The sequence below is a fragment of the Populus alba genome, chromosome 11 (genome assembly GCF_005239225.2).
Source record: "Populus alba chromosome 11, ASM523922v2, whole genome shotgun sequence".
In the NCBI taxonomy this organism is placed as follows: Eukaryota; Viridiplantae; Streptophyta; class Magnoliopsida; order Malpighiales; family Salicaceae; genus Populus; species Populus alba.
The window spans coordinates 5,596,560-5,620,161 of record NC_133294.1 but is presented as its reverse complement, the minus strand read 5'-3'; the positions used below and the strand labels follow the sequence as shown (position 1 = coordinate 5,620,161).

The 23,602-nt window shown below is 28.7% G+C and overlaps 2 protein-coding genes across 3 annotated transcripts; one reads left to right on the top strand and one right to left on the bottom strand.

The window, feature by feature from the left end:
- Nucleotides 1-219: 219 nt before the first annotated feature.
- LOC118062667 (pathogenesis-related genes transcriptional activator PTI5-like) lies at nucleotides 220-1,299 on the bottom strand. The gene has a single exon (XM_035076505.2). It carries the CDS (start codon nucleotides 1,183-1,185, stop codon nucleotides 634-636), a length of 552 nt encoding a protein of 183 aa, XP_034932396.1. The 5' UTR covers nucleotides 1,186-1,299; the 3' UTR covers nucleotides 220-633.
- Nucleotides 1,300-17,893: 16,594 nt separating this feature from the next.
- LOC118062668 (rac-like GTP-binding protein RAC13) lies at nucleotides 17,894-19,794 on the top strand. 2 transcript variants are annotated; one of them, XM_035076507.2, is made up of 8 exons: nucleotides 17,894-18,040; nucleotides 18,130-18,279; nucleotides 18,379-18,466; nucleotides 18,632-18,741; nucleotides 18,863-18,926; nucleotides 19,144-19,208; nucleotides 19,281-19,346; nucleotides 19,501-19,794. In XM_035076507.2, exons 2-8 carry the CDS (start codon nucleotides 18,181-18,183, stop codon nucleotides 19,597-19,599), a joined length of 591 nt encoding a protein of 196 aa, XP_034932398.1. In that variant the 5' UTR covers nucleotides 17,894-18,040; nucleotides 18,130-18,180; the 3' UTR covers nucleotides 19,600-19,794. The 2 variants fall into 2 exon arrangements, with proteins under 2 accessions (XP_034932398.1, XP_034932397.1); XM_035076506.2 differs by having other exon boundaries at nucleotides 17,954-18,279.
- Nucleotides 19,795-23,602: the final 3,808 nt, after the last annotated feature.

The window sequence follows — 23,602 nt, the reverse complement described above, 5'->3', positions numbered from 1 at the left end:
ATTGTTATTGTTTGTGTTTGTTTTTGCCATTAGAAAAAAATTTTATGAAAGGTTTTTTATGAAAAAATTAATTTTTTTAATGTTTTTAAATATTTTAATATGTTAATATTAAAAATAAAATTTTAAAAATATTATTTCGATATGTTTTTAAATAAAAATTATATAAAATAATACATGACGTAAGGGATTTTATATTAGACTTGCTAAACACAAATGACATTAATTAATAATTCTTGGATCCAATGACATTTTCGGCGGTCATCCACGTTAATTAACATTTGAACCACAGGATTTTAGGATTTTTATACACTGCGTATGAACTTCAATTTTTAATCACAGCTTTAAATCTTAGGACAGGTTGAATTAATTTAGTTCCCTATAACTCTTATTTGCTCCTGGCCTTTCTGGCACTTTTCTTATTACGAAATAACACTCTAAAGATGCAATTATATTTGTGCATTGATGCACTCTAAAACCATACAAACTGGCATCTTCTTATATACAAACCCAAAAAACAATAAAAAAAAAAAAAAAAAACAAGACAAAAAAGAAAGAAAGAAAGAAGAACGATTCAAAACGTTCCAGGTAGAGATTTCCCTCGCTATCTCAACAAAATTAAGCAAAAGCGAGTAATTAATTCTCGAGGTTATCCGACCCCTGACGGCGTGACTCCCCACTCGTGCTGCTCTCCGATTCAGATTGTGATGTTGCAATAGTTATTGTGCTAGAGCTACCACATGAATCCATAGCTTTTTTACCTGACGTCCTTGTTGAACTAAAAATTGGCTGACAGTTTTGAGTTGATATAGCAGCCACCACTTCAGCCGGAAAATTAAGGAGGGCCTTAGAGCCACGCATGTTAAAAGCAGCCCTATCATAAGCCAGGGCAGCCGCCTCCGCCGTTTCGAATGTGCCTAGCCATATACGAGCCCCGTGTCTTGTGGAGTCACGAATTTCTGCGGCATATTTGCCCCATGGCCGACGCCTCACGCCCCGGTAATGCTTCTTTGCTATGACTGTCCTCGCTGGTTGGAGCATGCCTGAGGCGTTGATTTGGCTTCTCGGAAGTATATTATATGTACTGCTGTTCGGGGCACCGGCCTCGTTGATCATCTGATATATGACCATGTCTTGTGAGTCATTCTCATTAAGGGGGAGCTCATGGCTCTGGGAGCTTAATACCATGGTTCGCTTATTGCTCGGAAGGGGATTTGGCTGCAGTTGATTTCGTGGGATTTTGGGGTTTCGGGAAGAAGCTTGAAGAGTGGAAAACGGGGCTCTAGACTTGTATTTAAACTTCGATAGGTTGTGTGGGGTCTTCCGAACTTTTATTACTCAGGAAAGTTCACGGAACCACCCGAACAGTTCTTGGATAGGTTTTTACAGTGTTTTAATAGTTTATTTGGTTGAAAAATTATTAAATTAATATTTATTTTTAATGTTTTTATATTTTTAATGTACTAATTATATCTTTCTACTGTTATTTTACAATGAGAACAGGCACATGATTACCATTGGATGGTGTTCATGTCGTCCTTTCATCGTGACATACGATTGTAGCACGTCGTTATTGACTTTGTACAACATTATTGCCTTACAGTTCATTAAATTTTATGAAAACAAATCTAATTTTATTATTTGAAAAAAAAATAGAATGAAAGTTAAAATTAAAGAAAAAAAAAGTGATTTTTTTAATAAAAAATGTCAGCACCTTTTAAGTTAATTTGTCCATTAGATTTTTTCAAATTTCCTTTCTAGCACATCATATAATTTTATTTGCATTTTATAGTGGGAGTTTGAGAAAGAGAGAGAATCATAAAAAACAAATGAAGGATGAAAGAGAGATTGGTTGGTTGAATTTTATTGAAAATAATGGTTAGGTTTAGCATCAATATGTTTTTCTTGATGATAAAAGTGTTATTAAAATGTTTTTGATTATCAAAGTGTTTTCGAGCATTTATATTAATGAAAAGTTTAGATAAAAAGAGATTTTTTTTTAAAAATTAATTTTATGTTTTTAATCCATTTTGTATTTTTTTTTTTTTTTTTGAAGTTGATGAATTAGTTTTTTGAGATCATAAGGATTTTCTCTAAGTGTTTTTAAATAAAAATATGTTAAAATTAAGTTTTTAAATCAAATAATATCTGAAAAGTCTTCCAATACTCTTTAGATGTCAGAAATTAAGTTTGCATATGACAAGTTATTTATCTCTATAGATAAAACATCATTCTCCTTCGTAGATGATGCATTAGCTTTCTTGTTTAGAGAAGAAAAAAATAGCTTAAGTGCTAGTCTGGGTTGGCAAACCCTCGTGTTTGGTCTATTTTTTTTTTAAAAAAAATAAATATAATTAATTTGTTAAAATTAATGAATATTAAATATATTATATATTTTCTTAAAAAGTATTAAGTTGAGTAATATATTTTTGATATTATTTTATCAAATTTCATTTCATTTTTACTTTGTTTTTGAATAAAATAATAGAAATATATGTTGTAATATTAGCAAGTGTTTTTTACAATCCATTGTAATTATTTTTTAAATTTAATTTGGTTGTTTAATTACGATTGTGTATATTTTATCATGTAATTCAATAAAAAAAATATTTTAAAAAAATATTAAATGTACTTGGATAGGTTTTTACAGTGTTTTAATAGTTTATTTGGTTGAAAAATTATTAAATTAATATTTATTTTTAATGTTTTTATATTTTTAATGTACTAATTATATCTTTCTACTGTTATTTTACAAGGATAAAAGCCACATGAATACCATTGGATGGTGTTCATGTCGTCCTTTTGTCGTGGCATACGATTGTAGCACGTCATTATTGACTTTGTACATCATTATTGCCTAAAAGTTCATTAAATTTTATGAAACAAATCTAATTTTATTATTTGAAAAAAAAAAGAATGAATGTCAAAATTAAAGAAAAAAAAAGTGATTTTTTTTAAATAAAAAATGTCAGCACCTTTTAAGTTAATTTTTCCTTTAGATTTTTTCAAATTTCCTTTCTAGCATATCATATAATTTTATTTGCATTTCATAGTGGGAGTTTGAGAAAGAGAGAGAGAATCATAAAAAACAAATGAAGGATGAAAAAGAGATTGATTGGTAGAATTTTATTGAAAATAATGGTTCAGTTTAGCATTAATATGTTTTTCTTGACGATAAAAGTGTTATCAACGTGTTTTCGAGTATTCATATTGCTAGAAAGTTTAGATCTAGTTGGAGAAAGATTTTTTTTTCCAAATTGATTTTATATTTTTAATCCATTTTGTATTTGTTTTTTTTTTTGTTGATGAATTAGTTTTTTGAGTTTATAAGGGTTTTTTCTAGGTGTCTTTAAATCAAAATAGGCTAAAATTAAGTTTTTGGGTCAGCTAATACCCAACTAAATTTCACAGCATTTTTTAGAGGTTAGAAATTAGATTTGCATATGACAAGTTATCTACCTTTACAGATGACACATCATTCTTCTCCGTAAATGATGTATTATCTGTCTTGTTTAGAGAAGAAAAAAAAAAGCCCAAGTGATAGCCTGGTTTGGCAAGCCCTCGTGCTTAGCCTATTTTGTTTTATTTTTCTTCAAATAAATAGAATTAATTTGTTAAAATTAATTTATATAAAATATATTATATATTTTCTTAAAAAAAACATTAAGTTAATTAATATATTTTTTATATTATTTTATAAAATTTCATTTCATTTTTACTTTGTTCTTGAATAAAACAATAGAAATGTTTGTTGTAATATTAGCAAGTGTTTTTTACAATCCATTGTAATCATTTTTTAAATTTAATTTGGTTGTTTACTACTAACATCTATTTTTTTTTATCATGTAAATAAAAAAAAAATTATTTTAAAAAAATTATTAAATCTACATCGATCCATGACCAATGTGGATTTAATAAGTTCATTTTTTTTTATTAGTGAGTCGACTTGAATTGATCTAATATGTTATTATTTTAATATTTAAAAAAACATGTTATCTTGAAATTATTTTAAGTCAAACTACGTTCTTACTTATCAATATTTAAGTTTTTAATAATTCAAATGCTGAAAGCTAAAATTGAAAAAAAAAAATTAATCTAATGTTGAAGGATTATATTGAAAAAATAATATTTAAATCTAATTTTTTTTCAAAGTAAAACAAATAGAAATAAAAAGAATAAAGACCATATTTAATTGAAAAAATAAAATAAAATTAGATGATAAGGGGTGAAATTTAAAAATAAATTCAATTTAATATATAAAAAATTAAATAAAGATAAAATTAAAAAAAATCAATTCTATAAATAATTTTATATAAAAAGATCATAATCTAAATTCAAGTGATTCTTCAAGATGAATTTATCGTTGCAAAATTTGAGTTATATTCACCACACACCAGCTAGAAATCTACTAAAATGATTCATACATAGTTCTAGAAACCACCATTTAAGCATCAATAAACGTCTCACGTGCTATCCAAACAACATAGCCAACACCCACGTGTAAACATGTGCCACACAGGTGCCTGCCACTTGTTTTATCAATATTTATTATTTATAAAAAATATCATTTCCCCCCTCAATCTACCTAATTACAACAAAAATAATATATCAACTAACCATGTTATTTAAATAATTTAAATTTCCCAACACTAGGATCATAGATTTGTGTCATTGACACCTTTATCAATGAGTATAATATTATTAACCAAATGTCTGTCATGGCTGGTGCACTAGATGCTTAATTTAATACTATGGCCTATATTTTATTTTTGTATCATGATGATATTTATGTATTCATCGTAGCACTTGTTTTATTATACACACTGGATATGCTATTGTTTCCTTGTTTTTTATGCCTTCTCCACACAAAGTCGTATGAGTCTTGTACCTTTGGATCATTGCATGATTATTTTAAGTCCAAAACAAAATTAATGGAGGAAACCCTCAACATTTTGCTGGAATTTGAGTGAAAAATCCGGAATGATTCAAAATTTTAAGCAGAATGACATTTATTTTACTTTATTCTATTTTGTTTTAGGCATGGTACAAAGTATATAGGCCATTCTAAAAGGAATATAATGGAATTGATAATGGATTTAAATAATCTTTTTATTTCTTTAGTATAATTAAGCTATAAATTTTTGGTGAATCTTGTTATTGATTAACTTAAAGTCTAGATTTTATTTTATTTTATAGTAATAAGAATAAATATTTCTAAGAGTTTAAATAATTTAAATTCTTGATAAAAAAATTACATTTTTTCAGTTAAAATTATTTTTCTTTGTGTTCATGCATTTATATATGCTTTTTTTTTCTAGAAATTGTTAATATACTTTCATACATGAGCATTAAAAAATGACAATTAGTATCACAAAAATTCTAATCTTATTTAAGACACTACCCTGAAAATGATTGAGTAGCAACAAAATTAAAGATAAAAAGTTTATCGTTTGTCATTTCTAATAACAATAGCAATGAAAAATATCAATTATATAATTATTGATGAAAATTTTTCATCGCTAATTAACAATGGAACTTCTAAAAAATAAAAATAATTAAAAAATCAATAAATATTTGTCGATGATTCAACTAGTAAAATAACACATCATTATTTTTTTATGTAACTACCGAGGGAAGTATTTCGTCATTAGTTTCTAACAAAAGTTTTGTTGGTAAATTTAAAAGTGTTATAACCAACAACAACTTTTATTTTTTCATTTTTTTCTTTCACTAAAAAAAATAACAACCCCATCTCATATTTTATCACAAATCTAGCTCTCATCCTTATAAATTCAGTCACTCCAACACTCAGTAGTGTTAGTATCACTATTTTAGTTGAATTATTTTTCTAAATATTCCTTACACAAACTAAGCAAACATACCCAATCGAGCTTTTATGTTAATAACTTCTTATACCAAAATCTGGTTCCTTACATTACCACCTAAACTAGATGAACTACCTATTCGTGATACTCGTGTGGTCCTTTAAGTGTTATTTGACATCCAAGTAAACTCCATACTAGAAGAGCTTCCTTGTACAGGTTTACTATTCAAGTAGAGCTCTTGAATATTCATCATATTAATGTTGAAAAACCAATCACTGAATGAACACTTTTGTCACTAAAAATGGATACATTGAAATAATGAGCAACACTAACCCTAGTTTGCATAATCTTCTAAGTAATTTCAACTTTAATTTCAAATTTATTCTAGTCAAGTCAATCATATAACATTTTGAATAGCTTGTTAAGAGACATATCTAATGTAAAAATTATGAACTCATTACTTCCTTCATTGTGACTTGCATTATTGTCGGTATTGATAATAATAACATCATAAAAGCATAGTATTCCAATACTATGAGATATTATGTCAAACAGCACAACAAAATCTAAGTCTAATTTATAAATACTATGAGGCTAATTAAGGTACATAATTTACCAATAAAATCCTAATGATAACATAATTGGAAAAAAAAAATGAAATTCTTTAATTTTTGCCATAAATAACAAGATTATAAATCCAATTGATGTATTTCATAACTAATTAACATATTTCATACATAATTTAACAAAATCTCTAATTTAACCTAAAAAACCCTTACCATAATCCTAATTCATAATCAACAACAACCTAAAATCATTGATTTTCTTTAAAAATAACAAAAATAACATCTTAAGTCAACATATTTTATAGCTAATTAATCTAATTAAAAAAAAAACCTTATTTTCCCAAAAAAAAAAACCCATAATTCTAAACCTTAATATCAAAATCAACAATTAGCACAAATTTTATAAAATTAATAGAGGGAAAGTGTGCAATATATCTCAAGTGTTGAACATGGGTGGTAGTTGTGATATCCAAAATTCAGTAGAGAGACGTTGGTGAGATGAGATGGTGTTGTGCTTTATAGATGGGTGTTCGCAATGAAAGAAGAGAGAGATAGCAGTGGTGCACGGTAGGTCACAACAAGAGTGGCCTATGAAAAATGCTTAGCATGAGACTCACAAGCCACGTGTGAAACTTGTGACTTATCAATTTATATTATTATTTTTTAATATTTTCTGAAGTGTAATATTTTACTATTTAGTTTACTGTGCTAAAAGCCAAAAAGAAACTATTGAATGCATGATGGTTCTCTTAGCTGGCTTGTAAATCGTAATTAAGCTTAGATTCCAGTGGTTGCATCATCGGTGACATCATCAGGATGACCAGTGAAAGGGATCACGAGGGACCCTTCTAGATGATGACTTGACAATCCTTGTGAGCTCATCGCAATCGTAAATACTATGGGTCCCTTGGATGAATCACGTGGATTTTAAGAGAAGAAAATAATAAATAAATAAAGATAATTCATGGAAGAAACACAAGACAAATTATTTGACGAAAGAAAAGATGGCTTTAATCAAAGACCAAACGTGCACGTGGTTAGAATAAAAGTAGCATATGACACCTGACTATCTATCCACCAGCAGGTACATGTACATCATTGCCTATATTTTGCTTTTAAGTAAAAATAAATAGATGGTGTTAATGTGTTTTTTTAATATTTTTTTTTAAAATAATATAAGAATTGATTTTATATAATTTGGTAAAAGATTAAAAAAGAATTTGAATAATTGATAAAAAAAATAATTTGACTAAGAAAAAATCAAAACAATATATTTTTTTAAATATTAAAATAACAGTATATTAGATTAATTTAAATCAATTTAAGTTAATTTGCTAAATCCGTTATTCAAATCATGAAACTCTGATAATTATATATAAAAAATATTAATCTTAATTCTCGATTAATGTAATGTTGAAGAATGAAAATAAAAATATATTTAACTAAAAAAATAAGTTGAGTCAACTCAAATTAACCTGTCAAACCTAGATTATAAAACTAAGATAATCCCATATAAAGTAAATCAAAATAAATTATGAAACTTAATTCTTATTCAATTCAATATTAAAGAATGAAATTAAAAAAAATACAAAAAATCACCCGAGTCAACCTGAATACAACCAAATATACAATTTAGGTCATGAGATCGGGATAACCTTATAAAACACAAACCAAAATAAATTGTGAAGCATAATTACCAATAAACTTAATGTTGAAGGATAAAATTAAAAGAAAAAAAATAACCCAGGTCAATCCGGGTTCATTTATCAAACATAGATCAAGAGGCTGAGATAACTCCATAAAAAACAAGTAAAAAAATTATAAATTCTAGTTCTCAACTAACCAAATATTGAAAAATAAAATTAAAGAAAAATACACACACACATATAAAGGATAAAAAAACCTGAGTTAACCAGGTTAAGCCACAAAACGCGCTACCTAAGTCATGAGATCATGATAATCTTATAAAAAACAAATTAAAAAAAAATTATGATACTCAATTCCCAATTAATTCAATATTGAAGGATAAAGTTAAGAAAAACATTAATTTAAAAGATGACAAGAAAATGACTCGAGTCAACACGCTAACCTATAAAACTAGTGACCCGGGTTATAAGATCAAGATAATTATATAAAAAATAAATCAAAATAAATTATAAATTACAATGCCTAATAAACCTAATATTGAAAGATAAAATTAAATAAAAAATCTTTAAAACTTTTGAGGACTAAAATAAGAAAACCTTAGTATTTTACTGTTTATTTTCACAGCAAATGACAAGAGCTTTTATATATTAATTAAGAGACAAAGGTAAGATGGAAATTATGAAAGGTTAATTATAACTTAGTCCCTGTACTTAATTGAAGTTGGTTAATTAGTACTTGTAGTATGAAAAATAATCGGAAGACCCCATGGCTAGGCCTAGCATCAAGTTATTAACCTTCCTTCGTTAAGTAGCTTTCATTCCAGAAATACCTTGTTTCCTATTTAATTCTTCTCATCTCACCTGCAATTCTTTTCTTTTTCTTATTTCACAAAACGAAAAACAAAATAAATTGAAAAAGAATTCAAGATTTTAAAAGCTAACATTATTATTATTCGTATCCAGCCTTCACTCACCGATTCACCAATCCTCCTTCGGGTGATTTTTGAGGGGTAATCCATCTCTAGTGGAGGCTGATTTTGGGAGGTTCAACTCGATCCCTTCTCTTATAATTATTAATTATTCAAGAATTGATTTTCAAGAAAGGCCATGATAAGGACTATTTTGTAAATATACAAAATATATTTTCAAAAAACTGTAGAAAAGAAAACAAAAGGAAGTTGTTAATTGCCTCTTGCCTCTTGCCTCTTGCCTCTTGCCTCTTGCTTGCTACCCTACAGAACGTTTTGATCCCACCAAACTAGCCCTTGTGTTTCTGTCGATTTGGCAAATAAAGGTCTGTAAAAAAGAATAAAAATAGTGTCAACTTTTATATTATGTTTGCAAGATTTATCCAATAAGATTAAACTTATTGAGTAAGATGACTATCAATTAAAGTTTTTGGAAATGTTTAATAAATTATTTTTTCAGAAGAAAATCTCGAAAATCTTTAATGAATAAATAAATATTTTTTAAAAATAAAATTTCCAAAAAAGCTCTATAATTTTCAAAAGAAAACAAATTAATAATGTTGGGAGGTTCACCTCGATCCCTTCTCATATATAATATTCTAATTTTAAACTGATTGGACATAATCCTATACAAGTATAGATGCAAAAAACCTAACCTAACCAAACCAAAAGAAAAGAAAAGAAAAACAAAAAGTAGAAGAAATTATGAAAGATAAATAACAACAACAACATGCACTATAGACACACACGCACACATATTGAAGAAAAGAATATGCTAACTCATTGGGTTCAGGGAGAAGGAAACACTAACCATAATCTCCTTTTCATTTCGAAGAGATCCAAGAAATTGATAATAACAAATCAAAGATGATATTGAAGAATTCTACAACAAATGAAGGCTAGGAGCTAACATTGCAAATGAGAGAGCTATTTATTGTTTGGTTTTTGAGGCATGGTCGCCCGTCGGGCCGGCTCTTCATTTTCCCATTATGTTTTGGACCTACATATATATATATATACGACCATAGAAAGGAAAATCCATTAATCCCCCAGTTGATTTTATTTTTCAAACTAATGACTTCGGCATGTGAATTGTGCAAAGGCCCAATTTTAAATTAATTTTCAAGATTCTCCATTCAAACCCCATTACTGGTTACGAACCACCAACACTAATTCCTTTATTGCCTAATTAACTACCGACAGCAAGGTTGAATGGTCTCCTCATGGGGCAAACATGTTGGATATTGATAGAAAATAAATAAAAAATATTAAATAAAAAAGGACGCAGGGATTCAATTAGTTCTTAGGACTCGGAATTTTGATTAAACTTTGTCCTATATTTGAGAAATGTAGCTAATTCAATCTATTTGGATTGCATTGCATTTAATTACAAGACCAATTATGTCAATTAACATTTGGAAAATTATTAAGAAATAAAAAAAATTATTTTTTTTAAAAAAGTTTAGGAAATGTTTGAGGAGTAAGAACATTAATATATTTTTTTGAATAAACATTTTAAAAAACAATTATAAATAATACTCAATAATTAAATATTTTAAAATGTTGAAGAAATAAAATACTAAGGAATAAAAACATTTGAAATGCACAGATAAAATTAATATAACGAATATCAGATAAAACTGTTATATTTGATAATATTAAAAAAATTTCCTTGTCAGTGATTACATGATACTTTTGAAAAAAACATTCCCAGGCATTCTCAAATATTTTAATGGTTGAGCATTTTGCAATTTTTTTAAAATTTATTTTGAAAAATAAAAATATTTAATTTCAAGAATATTATAAAAAATAATTTTTTTCCTTTTTAATGTTTTTTTATTAAACATTATATATTTAAAAGGTTTATGATTAAGTGTCTTCAATTTTTTTATTTACTAAAATTTTTGCAATTAGTTTTTTTTAAAATATTTTTTTTTTCAAGAAAACGTTTTCAATTTTTTTTTCTTGAAAAAGCTTGATTATTTTTATTTCATTGATATTTCATAAATCTTTTTTAAAAGAGTTAATTTGTTAAATTGATAAAACACAGGAGCTACTGCAAGGGTTTTTGCTTTGATATTTTTCCTTCGATATTGCTTGTCATGTTTTTTCACTCTCCCACATTGTTAGCTCCTCTATAAGTTTATAATTATTGTTATTTTATATTTTCTATTTTAAAAATTAAAAATACAACAACGGACAAAAAATAACATTCACATCGAATTAATCACCTGAAATTATCTTAAAAAGCAACTTAGTCTTATAAAATTTATAATTATATATATTAAATATCTATTAAAATCTTTTAGACTTTCATGATTCTTTAATTTACTCTTTTAGTTTTTCATGAAACTTGGTTTCTAGTATTTAATAAGCCATGCAAAAGAAAGCAATCGACTTTTTTTCTTCTTTTTGATAAGCTAAAGAATAAAAATTTCTACTAGTATTTGTTTCTAGATTGCAGAAACCGTACTGAGATGAAAAGTAAAAAAATTTCAAAGCATGCTTGTAATGTTCTTAATACACACACACAAGGACGGAGGCATGCATGTGCTAAGATGGGTTCTAGTCTAAGTCAATATATTTTTACTAGTTTTATATATAAAAAATTTGTAATTCTTAATTAAGATATCAAAAAATTCTGAAAATTTACATGGAGCCTTTTAATATGATATTTTAGCTTAGGTTAAAATTTCAGAATTTTTGGAGAAATTCAAAAATTTAATAAAAAATCACAATTTGACCAGTTTTACGTTATTGAGTGTAATTTTTAATCCGACCATTAGATTGAGCTGAAATTTTACAAGGAATCTTAAAATATATTGAATAAAATCTCGTTAAAATTTTTAGGATGAATAGAGTTTGGTAATGCTAAAAAAAAAAAAACGTCAAATAAAAGCAAAACGACTTCATTAAGGGTAAAATGATTATTTGTCCATTAAAAAATAAAACAAATTAGTTCTTTCTTCCTTTTATATGTTGTTGACTGGGCAGAAGCAGAATAGAAAAAAAAAAAAGAAAAAGAGAGAGAGAAAGAGAGAAAAGTAAGGGAAAAACATAAAAAAATCCAAGGAAAAAAAAGAGAGAAAATAACCTTGTAAACTTACAAAGTTCAACTTATAAAATATTAATCTAAGGAAGAATCAAGTGAAGGAAGGAAGAATTGAGAGAGGGAAAAAAATTAATTACTTTATTTTTTAGTTGACATGAGATTGTTATTTTATCCCGATTGAAGGGGTTGTTATAATATCGATTCAGATTCGATTATAAATGAATTATATTTCATAAAATATCGAAGAATATAACTTTAATATTGAATTTATTTTTACTTTCACTTTAATTTTATATACTTTCAAATTTATTTTTTAATATTTTGGGTAGTGTATTTGAATTAAAACTTTACTGTTAATTTAAAAATTCAAGTACATGAATTAATAATTTATTTTTTAAAAAAATTATATATTTATTTAATAATCTAGGGTAGCAGGAAAAATTTCTGGCTTCACAAGCGCGCACACTAATTTATAGGACTTATCAAAAAATCGTGTAGAATATTTTATAAGCAATTAAATATGAAAAAAAAGGTAATTGTTTTATGTACCTGAGTGCTTTGGGTTGGGCTTTGTAGTTGTTGAAAATTAAAAATATCCTCTAATTAAGAAGCCTGATCTCGAAGATCATTTTACATTATTTTGATTATCTACATGATAAGGTGCCTGAAGAACATTTGTCCCTCTGACCCTACTTGGATCTGGTGCAACATTCGCTGATCTATGAGAATCCACTCCCTCGCCTAACATTTGTTGTGCATGAACAACAGTAGCTGATTCTCCTGTCTTTCTGAATCAACTAGTCTCTTCAGACACCCAAGAGGCCCATTAATGCTGTCTTTGCTCCAACATGATGCTTCCCATATCATGGACTCAGCTGCCTTTGCTATGTCTTGAACTTCAAGGCTTTTGAACATCCTTTCCATGTTTTTTTTTTTTTTTTTATTCGAGAAAAACTCCACTTTTAAAAACACATTTTTTATGAGTCCTAAGTGAGTAAATAAAACCTCAATGTCTTAGGTTTTTACAAGAGGTGCACGTTCTACTCGAATTTGAGATCTGTTGTAGATTTCAAGTTCTTTTGTCACCACGCTACGCCTCTTGAAGACATCCTTTCCATGTTGCTTACCCCAAAAACCCTTCTAGCAGATTCAAATTCTTCCTGTTTCCTTAATGGGAAGTATGGACGCAAAATACAATCATTGGGGCAACGTCTTCTTTGATGCCTGCATGATGCACACTTGCTTGCACTATCACTACTGTTGCCTTCGATAATGCCTCCAGCGGACATTGTTGAGCAGATATTTTTCGGGGGAAAAAAAAAAAACAAGCAAAACGCAATTTGAAAACCCCTATTTGAGATTGATAGATAAGAGTGTAATACATGGTAAAGAGCTAGCTAGAAGAAGGATATACAGGAGCCCTTATGTTAATCGCATGTGAATTAAAACAAAATTGAGAAGTAAGACTCCATTAATCTTCAGGAAGATTTACAGGAATTCGATGAAGAGCGATTTTATGCCGATAGAGTCTTGTAAGTCAAATCTTGTATTCTTAGATTTTGCTTTAAGAGGGTTTGGAGTTCAAGTTTAAAGTAAAACCAATGTTTTAGCACAAGGTTTCCTTGTGGCGGTTCAAATTAATTCTATTAGCCTTGTTGGTGTCCAAATCCCAATCCATGTGGGATTTCTAGTCCAATTTTAAGTCTGGTGTTAAAATATTAGTTAGTTTAAGATTCCTAATTTGCTTTAAAGCCATTATATATTATTAACTATAAAGGGTTGATTCAAAGATTTTTGCCTCCTTTTTTTTTTTTTTTTGAGCCTTTTGAATTTAAACTTTGAGATTACCATACAAAAAATATATTAAATTATTTCAAATGAACCAAAGAAATTAATTTGACGGCTTACACGTTAAGATCATTGGATGAGAATTTGTAGTTCCACATGAAAGAGTGATAGTCATAATAATTAAGTGATTCATTAGTGCTTAATGTTAAGAAATCTTTAATATGGTTTAAGTAATCTGTATAAATGTGAATAATTTTCGTCATATCTTATGCCAATGTGGTGTAGTTATGGTGGAATTATGATACGTGTAGTCTAATCTGAAAATATGGTTGTGTTTTTTTTTTTCAAAATGTTTATATTTATAAATATATTAAAATAATATATATTTTTTAAAAAATTATTTTTGATATTAGTGTATCAAAATAATCTAAAAAAATAAAAAAATATTAATTTAAAGTAAAGAAAAAAAATTATAATTTTTTAAAAGCGTTTTTAAAACATAAAAACAAATAGGACCTTAGAATTAGTCACGGTATAATTTTTTAAAAGCTTAGCTTCTTCCTCTTTATCATTTCATTTTTCTTTATATGTTCCAGTTTTGATCTTTTATTACATGATAACATGAGCACAAATGGTCACGGATAATTTTTTTTAAACAAAATTTTTTTAAACCACTGGATTTTCATGGAATATCACTTAGGATTGGTTGAATATCAATTCTATTTTAGTTTCTATCGGTAATATGTTTTTTGAATTTATTCTTTTTTTTCATGATTGAATACTGTTATTCCATTTATTTAATTCAAAGATTCAATTAAAAAAACATTTTGTTGTAATCAAAAGAAATTTTGTTGTAATCCTTGTCCAACATCTCCATAGTTGTCCAAAAGATCTCACAACTTAATTTAACAATTAGATTCCCTTTGCTTGTACTAGTTTTTTTTTTTTTTTTATTTACGTGGGTGTTCGGGCCAGCTTGCGCGCATCACGACTAATCCCACGGCTCACTGGACATCCTACAAACCCAGTGAGCATGTAAAGCATCGCGGGGGTGACAGACATACACGCTGAGACTTGAACCCAGGATGCAGAGGCAAAGAAACTCCTTGCTACCGCTGGGCTACAAGTCTTGGTGTTGCTTGTACTAGTTTTGAGTTGATTGTTCGATGTATATGCAGAAGGTCCCTGAAGAGATCATTCCTAGTCCATTTATTGACCGGTATGTAACAACCCGCTCTCATTGTAAAGGTAGTTTCAGTAGTTCACCAACAGTTGACAGGTTCAAGACCAAAACCTTTGAGCCCCAGCCCTCTGAGCTATTTCTTATACCAGGGTTACAAACACATTTTGCCAACCTTTTATGTCTACATTGGTCCATCTATTAGAGGCTGCTCATCTTTGAGACTTGATGCGGTTATAAGTATGACCGACATAAAAGACACCCTAACCTTTAAAATTTCAAGGGATGTCGGGAGTACACTAAAATTTCATAAAAAATATGAAAAATATTCAAGGAATTTAAATAGCTATTAAGGCCCCGTTTGTTTGCAGGAAAGTGAATTCCTTTTGGAAAATGAATTCCGGGGAAAGTAAATAAAGTGAATTCCGGGAAAGTATTTTCCGATGGGTTTTACCTCAATCAAAAAGTGGTACATCATGATGTAAGAAAAAAAAAAAAATATAATATATGTAAACCCTTTTTTAGGAGAGAAAAAAATAAAAAAAATTATATTGAAATTTTACTATGAGAGAATATAGATAAAATCAATGAAATTTAGTGTAAATTGTATTAGTAGCTAAGAGGTTTATTTAAAAGAACCAAGAAAGCTTTGCCTAGTGGAAAAACTATAAATTTCTAGTTGGTTGGTTGCTATGGGAGGGAAAATGAAGCTTTCTTCTTCTCATTTTCTTGTTTTCCCCAAAATAAGGGTTTTATGTTGTCATAAGAATAATTGTTAGGGGATAAACACTTTAAATAAGATTTGAGAGAGATTAAGGTTAGATAAAGTGATACATTATAAGATTGAATTAAAAAAATAAATATTTAACCGTTGGAATGAGAACTTTACCTAGTTGTTGGGAGATTAGGATTAAAGTTATGAATTTTACTTAGTCATCGAGAGATCAAAACTCGAGTCATAGATTTTTACTTAGTTGTTATAAGATCAAGACTAAGGTTATGGATTGTCCTTAGTTAGCTGCATGAAGGTTGGCCAAAGTGATTATTATGGGATTATTTGATAAAAGGTTTTATAAACATGATTATGCTAAAGTTAGTTATATAAATAGTGATCTATTTTAAATAAAAAATCAAGTGAAGGATTTTTGAAAATATATGTGAGAAATTGTAAGGTAGTTGTTGAGGAGTCTCCTTATAGATAGTGTTTTTGATCTTTTGAGGGTTTTGAATTATAAAAACCTCATTATATTTTGTTCTTAACTAGATTAGTTGATAACAAAGCCCAACGATTCTTGATTATTGTTGTTATATGTATTCAAATCACCATGGTTAGAAGACATATATCAAAGCTCAATGATTCCTTATTGTTAATTGTTTTATGTTATTGAATAATCATGAATGAAAGAGTTTGTAGAACAAAACATACTTATATAGGTGAAAATGAGAAAATTCTCTCTAAAAAAAAAGACATCCAAAAACTAGTATGTTATTTTTACTACGTTAAATATTGTTATTGCAAAATCATGTTAGTACAACCAATGACGAGGTAGCCTAAGCAAAGGTAAGGATTGTTTTTAACTGATTTCTAAACTCGAGGACAAGTTTCTTCTAATCCAGGAGGATTAATGCATGAGTTATTTTTGAAAAATAAATATATTTTTTAGTTAATTTGATTTGATTTGATTTTAGTTTTTTTTTTTTTTTTATTTTTCTTATTCAGCACAATTAGGAGTTTCTAGTTTTTTCTATATAAAATTGGAGACAATATAATATAAAATTAAGTACTTTTAAAATTTCTTAATATTTAAGGGTTTTCACTTATAAATTAAAATGAACTCCATTATTTTTCGTTACCGGATGCGTCGTATTCAGGGGCGACAGGGAAACATAAATCTAGCTTTGAATTTGAGTAAGCTACTTTATTCGGAGTAGTGTGTCTTTGGTGTGTGATTCTTCGCTGGGCCAACTGGACCAGGAATGAATTAAGTTTGAGGTCCCCTGTTTTTGAGCGATGCTTGCTGGAATTGCTACTGGCTTTAGCCCTTTGTGAATTAATGCAATACTACCTTTCTCAATGGAATTAACTCATGGCATTTTCCTTTAGTCATTAACACCTCGCCCACTTTTTCAAGCAAGAAATACAGTGAATGCTTGAAGCATTGAGTTTTATGGTTAACAGAGGCGATGATTATGAAAAGAAGCTTTCCATTTATCAAGAAAGATTAATAGCCTGTTTGGAATTGTGATAGTGATTGCAATTTAAAATATTTTTTACTTATAAATATATTAAAATAAAGTTTTTATTTATTTAAAAAAATCATTTCTAATATTAATAAATCAAAACAATCTGAAAAATATATAAAAAGTTATTTTAAGTAAAAAAAAAATCAACTGGAAGTGCTAGTTTCAGGCAATATATGCACGTGCTAGATAGGTGGTTGTGAGGTTTAACCTAGGGACGTTGGCCTTCAAATGCCTATTTCTGCACTGTAGTAGCCTACATAGTAAACTCCAGAGCCCTTTATGTCTGGAGGTTTTGGCCCATCAATTGTTGTTTTCAGTTTAATAGACTCTATAACAAAGATTACAGTAGACACCGGACAGGTAACCTAAACTCTGTTTTTTCTACTTTGGACCTAAGCAGAAGACATCAGTGGGATCAGGCAAGCTAATCTGATCTAAGCTCTATGCTCAGATATGCACAGACCACCAATAATGATGGCGACAGCCATAAAACACTTATAGGTTACAACTTTTTGACCTCTTTTGGCTAACTCTTTTTTATTTCCTGTTAATTTCCATCATTGTTGCATTAGTTAATCAAGCAATTCTTTCCTTGTCGTTATCATTTGTTGCTTCCCTTCTCTTACACTTAACCAACAACCAGCACCAAACCTACTTAATTTGTTACCCACATCTTCTTAGCTCTGGCCTTGCACTTAAAGAAAAGAAAAGCTTTGCAACAATCATTTTAAATTGGATGAGTTACTGCTCTAGTGGGTGATGTTAGGCTCAGAGGTTGTACAAGCCATCCTCTCACTTTAAATATTCGTATTTAAGCTACTTCTTTTCTTATTATACATTTTGTTATATATGTGTAAGAGCAGAGAAATAGAACATATGAAGAGTAGCAGCAGCTTGGCTTAGGGATCAAGAAAATGAGTACAGCAAGATTTATCAAGTGTGTGACTGTGGGAGATGGGGCTGTAGGAAAGACATGCATGCTCATTTCCTATACTAGCAACACCTTTCCAACGGTACATTTTTTACTCTTCCCTGTGATGGATTATTTCAATATGAAGGCATGGAATTAATTCCAAAGTTATATTGTGCTCTTTTTCTTTTTTTCTGTGTAGGACTACGTTCCTACAGTGTTTGACAACTTCAGTGCTAACGTGGTGGTAGATGGTAGTACAGTGAATATTGGATTGTGGGATACCGCAGGTAAGTTCCTTGTATTTTCTTGATTGAGATGCGAATTGGATCCATATAGCCAATCTGGAGTAGTTTCTGGATAGATTTGACTTCAATTGTGTTAAGAATGCCATGGAAGTTTTCTTAAGTTGTACCTTTTGAATTCTTTGGGTGATGAATTGTGCCATTTTGCAGGGCAAGAAGACTATAACAGGCTAAGGCCACTGAGTTACAGAGGAGCTGATGTGTTTTTACTGGCCTTCTCTCTCATTAGCAAGGCCAGTTATGAGAACATCTATAAAAAGGTTATTTCCTTTCTGGTCTAAAATCTTTTTTGTTCTCATAATTGTTTTAAAAACTTTTCTCAGTTTAACACCTTCATCTAAATAGAAATTTGACTGATATCATTGTATTCATCACTAACAGTGGATACCTGAGCTAAGGCATTATGCTCCAAATGTGCCAATTGTGCTTGTAGGAACCAAGCTTGGTAAGCAATATCATCATAAACCTGAACAATCTTGGTTGGAAAACCTTCTTGTAAATGACAATTCATCTGCATATATGTTCAAAAGACAGAAGAGAATGTAAATTTGTCTTGCATCTGCGTCTGTATTTGTTGTTTCCTCGGTCACTTCTTGTTTATAACTGATCTTTCACCAATGTTTCTGTCACGTCTGATCTTATAGTTTTCCATCCACTTGCAGATTTGCGAGAAGACAAGCAATACTTAATTGATCATCCTGGAGCAGCACCAATAACAACAGCTCAGGCATGTCATCCAACTTAAGAGTTATGAAATTCCTTTAACTGTTGACTTCCTAAATATGAGATTGATGTGCAGGGTGAAGAATTGAAGAAAATGATCGGTGCTGTAATTTACATAGAATGCAGTTCCAAAACACAACAGGTAAATAGATATACTTGATATATTAAAACTCAATTCAAGAGGCGAGCATTATCTTAAATCATCTACAGCCTATCATTAAAGGAAAAAAAAAAAAAAAAAAAAACCCTCTTAAAGTGTTCAAGATTGTAATTCTTTCTTGATCCTTGCTTTTCAGAATGTGAAGACCGTGTTTGATGCTGCAATAAAGGTTGCTTTGCGGCCACCAAAACCAAAAAAGAAACCCCGCAAGCAAAGAACATGTGCTTTCCTCTAGTCCCTTTCAATTTCTTGCCATGAATTTGCTTTACTAAATTTTTCAAAGCAAGGAATACAGTCCATTTTTATTGAATTACTTATTTTATAAGCGAGTTCCCTTTGGAGCTATGTAACATCCACAGGGAGGACTTCGATGCCTAAAGTTGTAATATGAGTTTTGTACATCAGTTCAATTTTGTTCCCTTTTTTTTTTTTTTTCCCTGTAACCATTGGCTAGATTCTTCTGCATTAAGCTATAAATCCATTGCTCATGCCTTGTCATGAGAAAGGGTTGATATGATTCATATGAGAGCATCAGGTATAAACGATGATATAAGAACAATTAGTGAAACCAGCAAGGCTGCTTGTTCCCGTAGTTTTGGAGTTGGCCCTCAACCAAAGGTTCTGGTTTTGGTGGCAATAAAGCGACAATACCCAAAGAATTTTAAACCCAAGTCAAACGGCATCCGTGTTCTAACGAGATAGCAGCTCATATCCTGAGTCGGCCTGCTTGGGCAACGGTGCCAAGTCTCCAGGCTCAGGGGATGTTAGAGATTATTACCTCTCGAGTACCTTTGGCATTTTCCTTTAAGAGGGTAAATATACAGTCAATTACCTGAATCCAATGCTTATATTTAATAACAATTAAAAAGAAAAGCCAATGTGGGGTTCTGAGTTCTGGCTTATTGATCTAGCTAATTGACTTTGACTTTGATGTATTTTTAAATAAAAAAATACTTTGAAAAACAATTATTACCATACTTCCAAAACACTTTTGAATTCTAGCCATGTTTTATCCAAGTGTCTCATAGCTAGACTCGGCGTCTCTCAAAATTTGGGTATAGAAGGAATCAAATTTGAGTTCTTCTCATTGGAACACTAACCTTGAAATAAAGCACACAACACTGGTCTGAACATAATAAACCATCCTCGAAGTTCAATGCAATAAATTGGTTTATTGATCTACGACAACAAAAGAGTCTCAACTCCTCTAAATTGAATTGCCAAAGAAGATAAAAGGATAGTAAGTACAGTGCCTGGGGTTTGCTGTATTTGCTTCTATAATCAATGCGAGGAGTAGTTGCAAAAATTCTTAAATCCAATGCCTCTGACTTGGTAACATCACACTCAAAATGCCATAATACTCTCCATTAGGTATGAATTAAATTGAAAATCGATTGCTTTCAAGCAGTTTGTTCAACTCATAATAGGTATGAATATTAAGTGAAGTTTGCTGACGAATCTCGTCCCTAATGCTTTCCAAGAAATAACAAAAATGTTTCATAATTATAGAGGCCAATGCCAACTTAAGTGCTTGATGCATTATCTATTTTAGAAGTATAAATCATACTAAATGAAACATAGGGATGATTTTTTTTAATTAATTTTTACCAGATTTTCTCAGGTAAATTAGGTCATAAGAAGCAATTTTAATGTCCAACCTTCTATTAATTTTATATTTCAATGCACAACCTTCAGTTTTAAATATTTAAGTGATAAATGTTGCGCTTAATTAGTTACTTTGATCTATCATACTCTAATGTGACCATTATTTTAATGACACATAAAAAAATGATCCCATTGAGTTTAATGAGAAAAGATTTTAAAAAATATAAAAACCAACTATAAAAAATGAAATAAAATAAAAATAGATTTTGAAAATAAAATAAAATTCGTTTAGTATTATAGTAAAGATTACTTTTTAAAATATTTTTTGTTTGAAAATGCATTAAAATTATTATTTTTTTATTTTTCAAAATCTATTTTTATCATCAATATATCAAAACAATATGAAAATAAAAAAAAAATTAAAATTTGAAGCAAATAAAAAAATAAAAAAAAAAATTTTTAAACACAAAAGCAAACAAGCTTAAAATAAAACTAAAGAAGAACAATCCATTTTTAAAAGATAATTCAAGAAGTTTTCTAGTTGAAAAAAAAAGAAGTGAAACAATAAAAAAAAATCCATCTGTTGGGTTATATGCATGGGTTTGGATTAAGTTTAATAAAAAAGATAAAGAAATACAAAAAAATAACATCAAATTTATGTGAGTGTACTTTTCGTGTGCATTACGGTCAGACTTTCAAAATAACCAATTCTTGTATATTCCATATTTTCATAAAAATAAATTTCTAATAAGTGTGTTTGTTTACAAGAAAAAAGAAAGGAAAAGAAACCAAAAATATTTTCATATTTTTGGTATCCAATTAAAAAGAAATACAAAAAAATAACATCAAATTTATGTGAGTGTATCCTTCATGTGCATTACGGTCAGACTTTCAAAAGAACCAATTCTTGTATATTCCATATTTTCATAAAAATAAATTTCTATTAAGTGTGTTTGTTTACAAGAAAAAAGAAAAGAAAAGAAACCAAAAATATTTTCATATTTTTGGTATCCAATTAAAAAATACTTATCTTAGCATGAAAATTGAAAAAAAAGTTTTTATTTTGTCTTGGCATCTTAAAAAATATTCTTTTTTCTAAAAAAAAAGTTATTTGTTGCATGCATATTTGATTTTAATAACAAGTTTATTAAACCCATTAAAACTTAATCAAAATCTAAATGCCTATCAGACTGACATACCAAAGAAAGTAAAAAACTTAACCCTGATTGTTTCTCAAAATACAAAAAAAAATACATTTTGTTATTTACTTTCAATGTTTTAAGCAAATCTTATAAATAAAATTTGAGAAGTTTTAGGCATTAATTTAAAATAAAAAACTAGAACTTTAATTTAACCTATTTTATAAGTCTTTTTGTTTAGGACCACCATCGAAGGTTTTTTTCAACAAGCTAAATCTCCTTCTAAAAGGGATCGATGCCAAAAAAATTTCAAATAACCAAATCGAACTAGTCTCTTGTTTTTCGGAATGACATCAATTTTTTCATAAAATAATTAGAAATTAATTAAAAAAAGATAAGCTAAAACAATTAACATAATTAAAGGCAATAAAAAAGATGAATTTAAAAGAAAAACACATAGCAAAGGTAACTTTTCATAAAAAAAAAAAAAAAAAGATGTTGTAAAGGGTGACATTGTTCTTTCTTTACACATAACTAACTCTTTACCTGAATCTTTGGATCTGACACAAATTTTAGGATCCCTAGTTTTCTTAAATTACTAGGTGGCAACTTCTAATTTTCATTGATAACATACCTTTCCCCCTTAATTTTGGAAAGTCCTGGTCAATACCACATTGTGACAAAGGTCTTGGCCATTAAATACATAGAAAATAATTGAATAAAAATAAATTAAAAACAACTAGATTTATTAAATAAAATTAAAATTAATTTTATATTAATCATCTAACAATAAATTCATAAACCAACTTTGAGGCTTTTAAAGTTACAATTTCAAAGATAACAATTTCATAAACCAACTTTGATGCTTTGAAAGACCTACTTTGGTTGGATTTTCTAACTCAACCAACCCAAAATAAAACTAAATTTAGCCTAAGTTGTAATGCAATTCCTGGAAGCAAAACACAACAATCATAACAAGGAAAAAAAGTTACAACATTATAAAAAAGACAATAGCACAAGTATTGTAATATAGCATCAATGAGGGAAAAATAATCAAGGATAGCATGCTTAGACTATTTGTTTTGCAATCCCTAAATAAAAAGATTTTGGAGGTCCAAAGCTCATATCTTTAATTGGCAAAAAGTCCTAATATGTCAAATATCGTTTAATAGTGTGACATGAACATAAATTTGTCTCAAACAAGATGCTTTGGTTGGAGTTTAGACTTGGATGACTTGAAAAAACCTAAAAGATACATTATAATTTTTTCTTTAATAGTCCCCCACACAAATCCAACAAGCACAAAAAAAAAATATTAGAGACATTGACAAGCTCATGAATAATATAGAACAAATAACTACAAGGATATTATAATGCAACAACCAAGAGGAGACATAATTCAAAGATGACAAGTTTAAACAAGATATCTCATGGCACTTACATATTAACAATAAAGATTTAGTTTCAAGTCTTCAATGAATAAAAGCCATAAAA

Coding starts and splice junctions, on each gene's coding strand:
- LOC118062668 (XM_035076507.2), top strand. CDS start 18,181: ATGAGTACAGCAAGATTTATCAAGTGTGTGACTGTGGGAGATGGGGCT. Junction 19,209..19,280: donor CACCAATAACAACAGCTCAG/GCATGTCATCCA, acceptor ATTGATGTGCAG/GGTGAAGAATTGAAGAAAAT. Junction 19,347..19,500: donor GCAGTTCCAAAACACAACAG/GTAAATAGATAT, acceptor CTTGCTTTTCAG/AATGTGAAGACCGTGTTTGA.
- LOC118062667 (XM_035076505.2), bottom strand. CDS start 1,185: ATGGTATTAAGCTCCCAGAGCCATGAGCTCCCCCTTAATGAGAATGAC.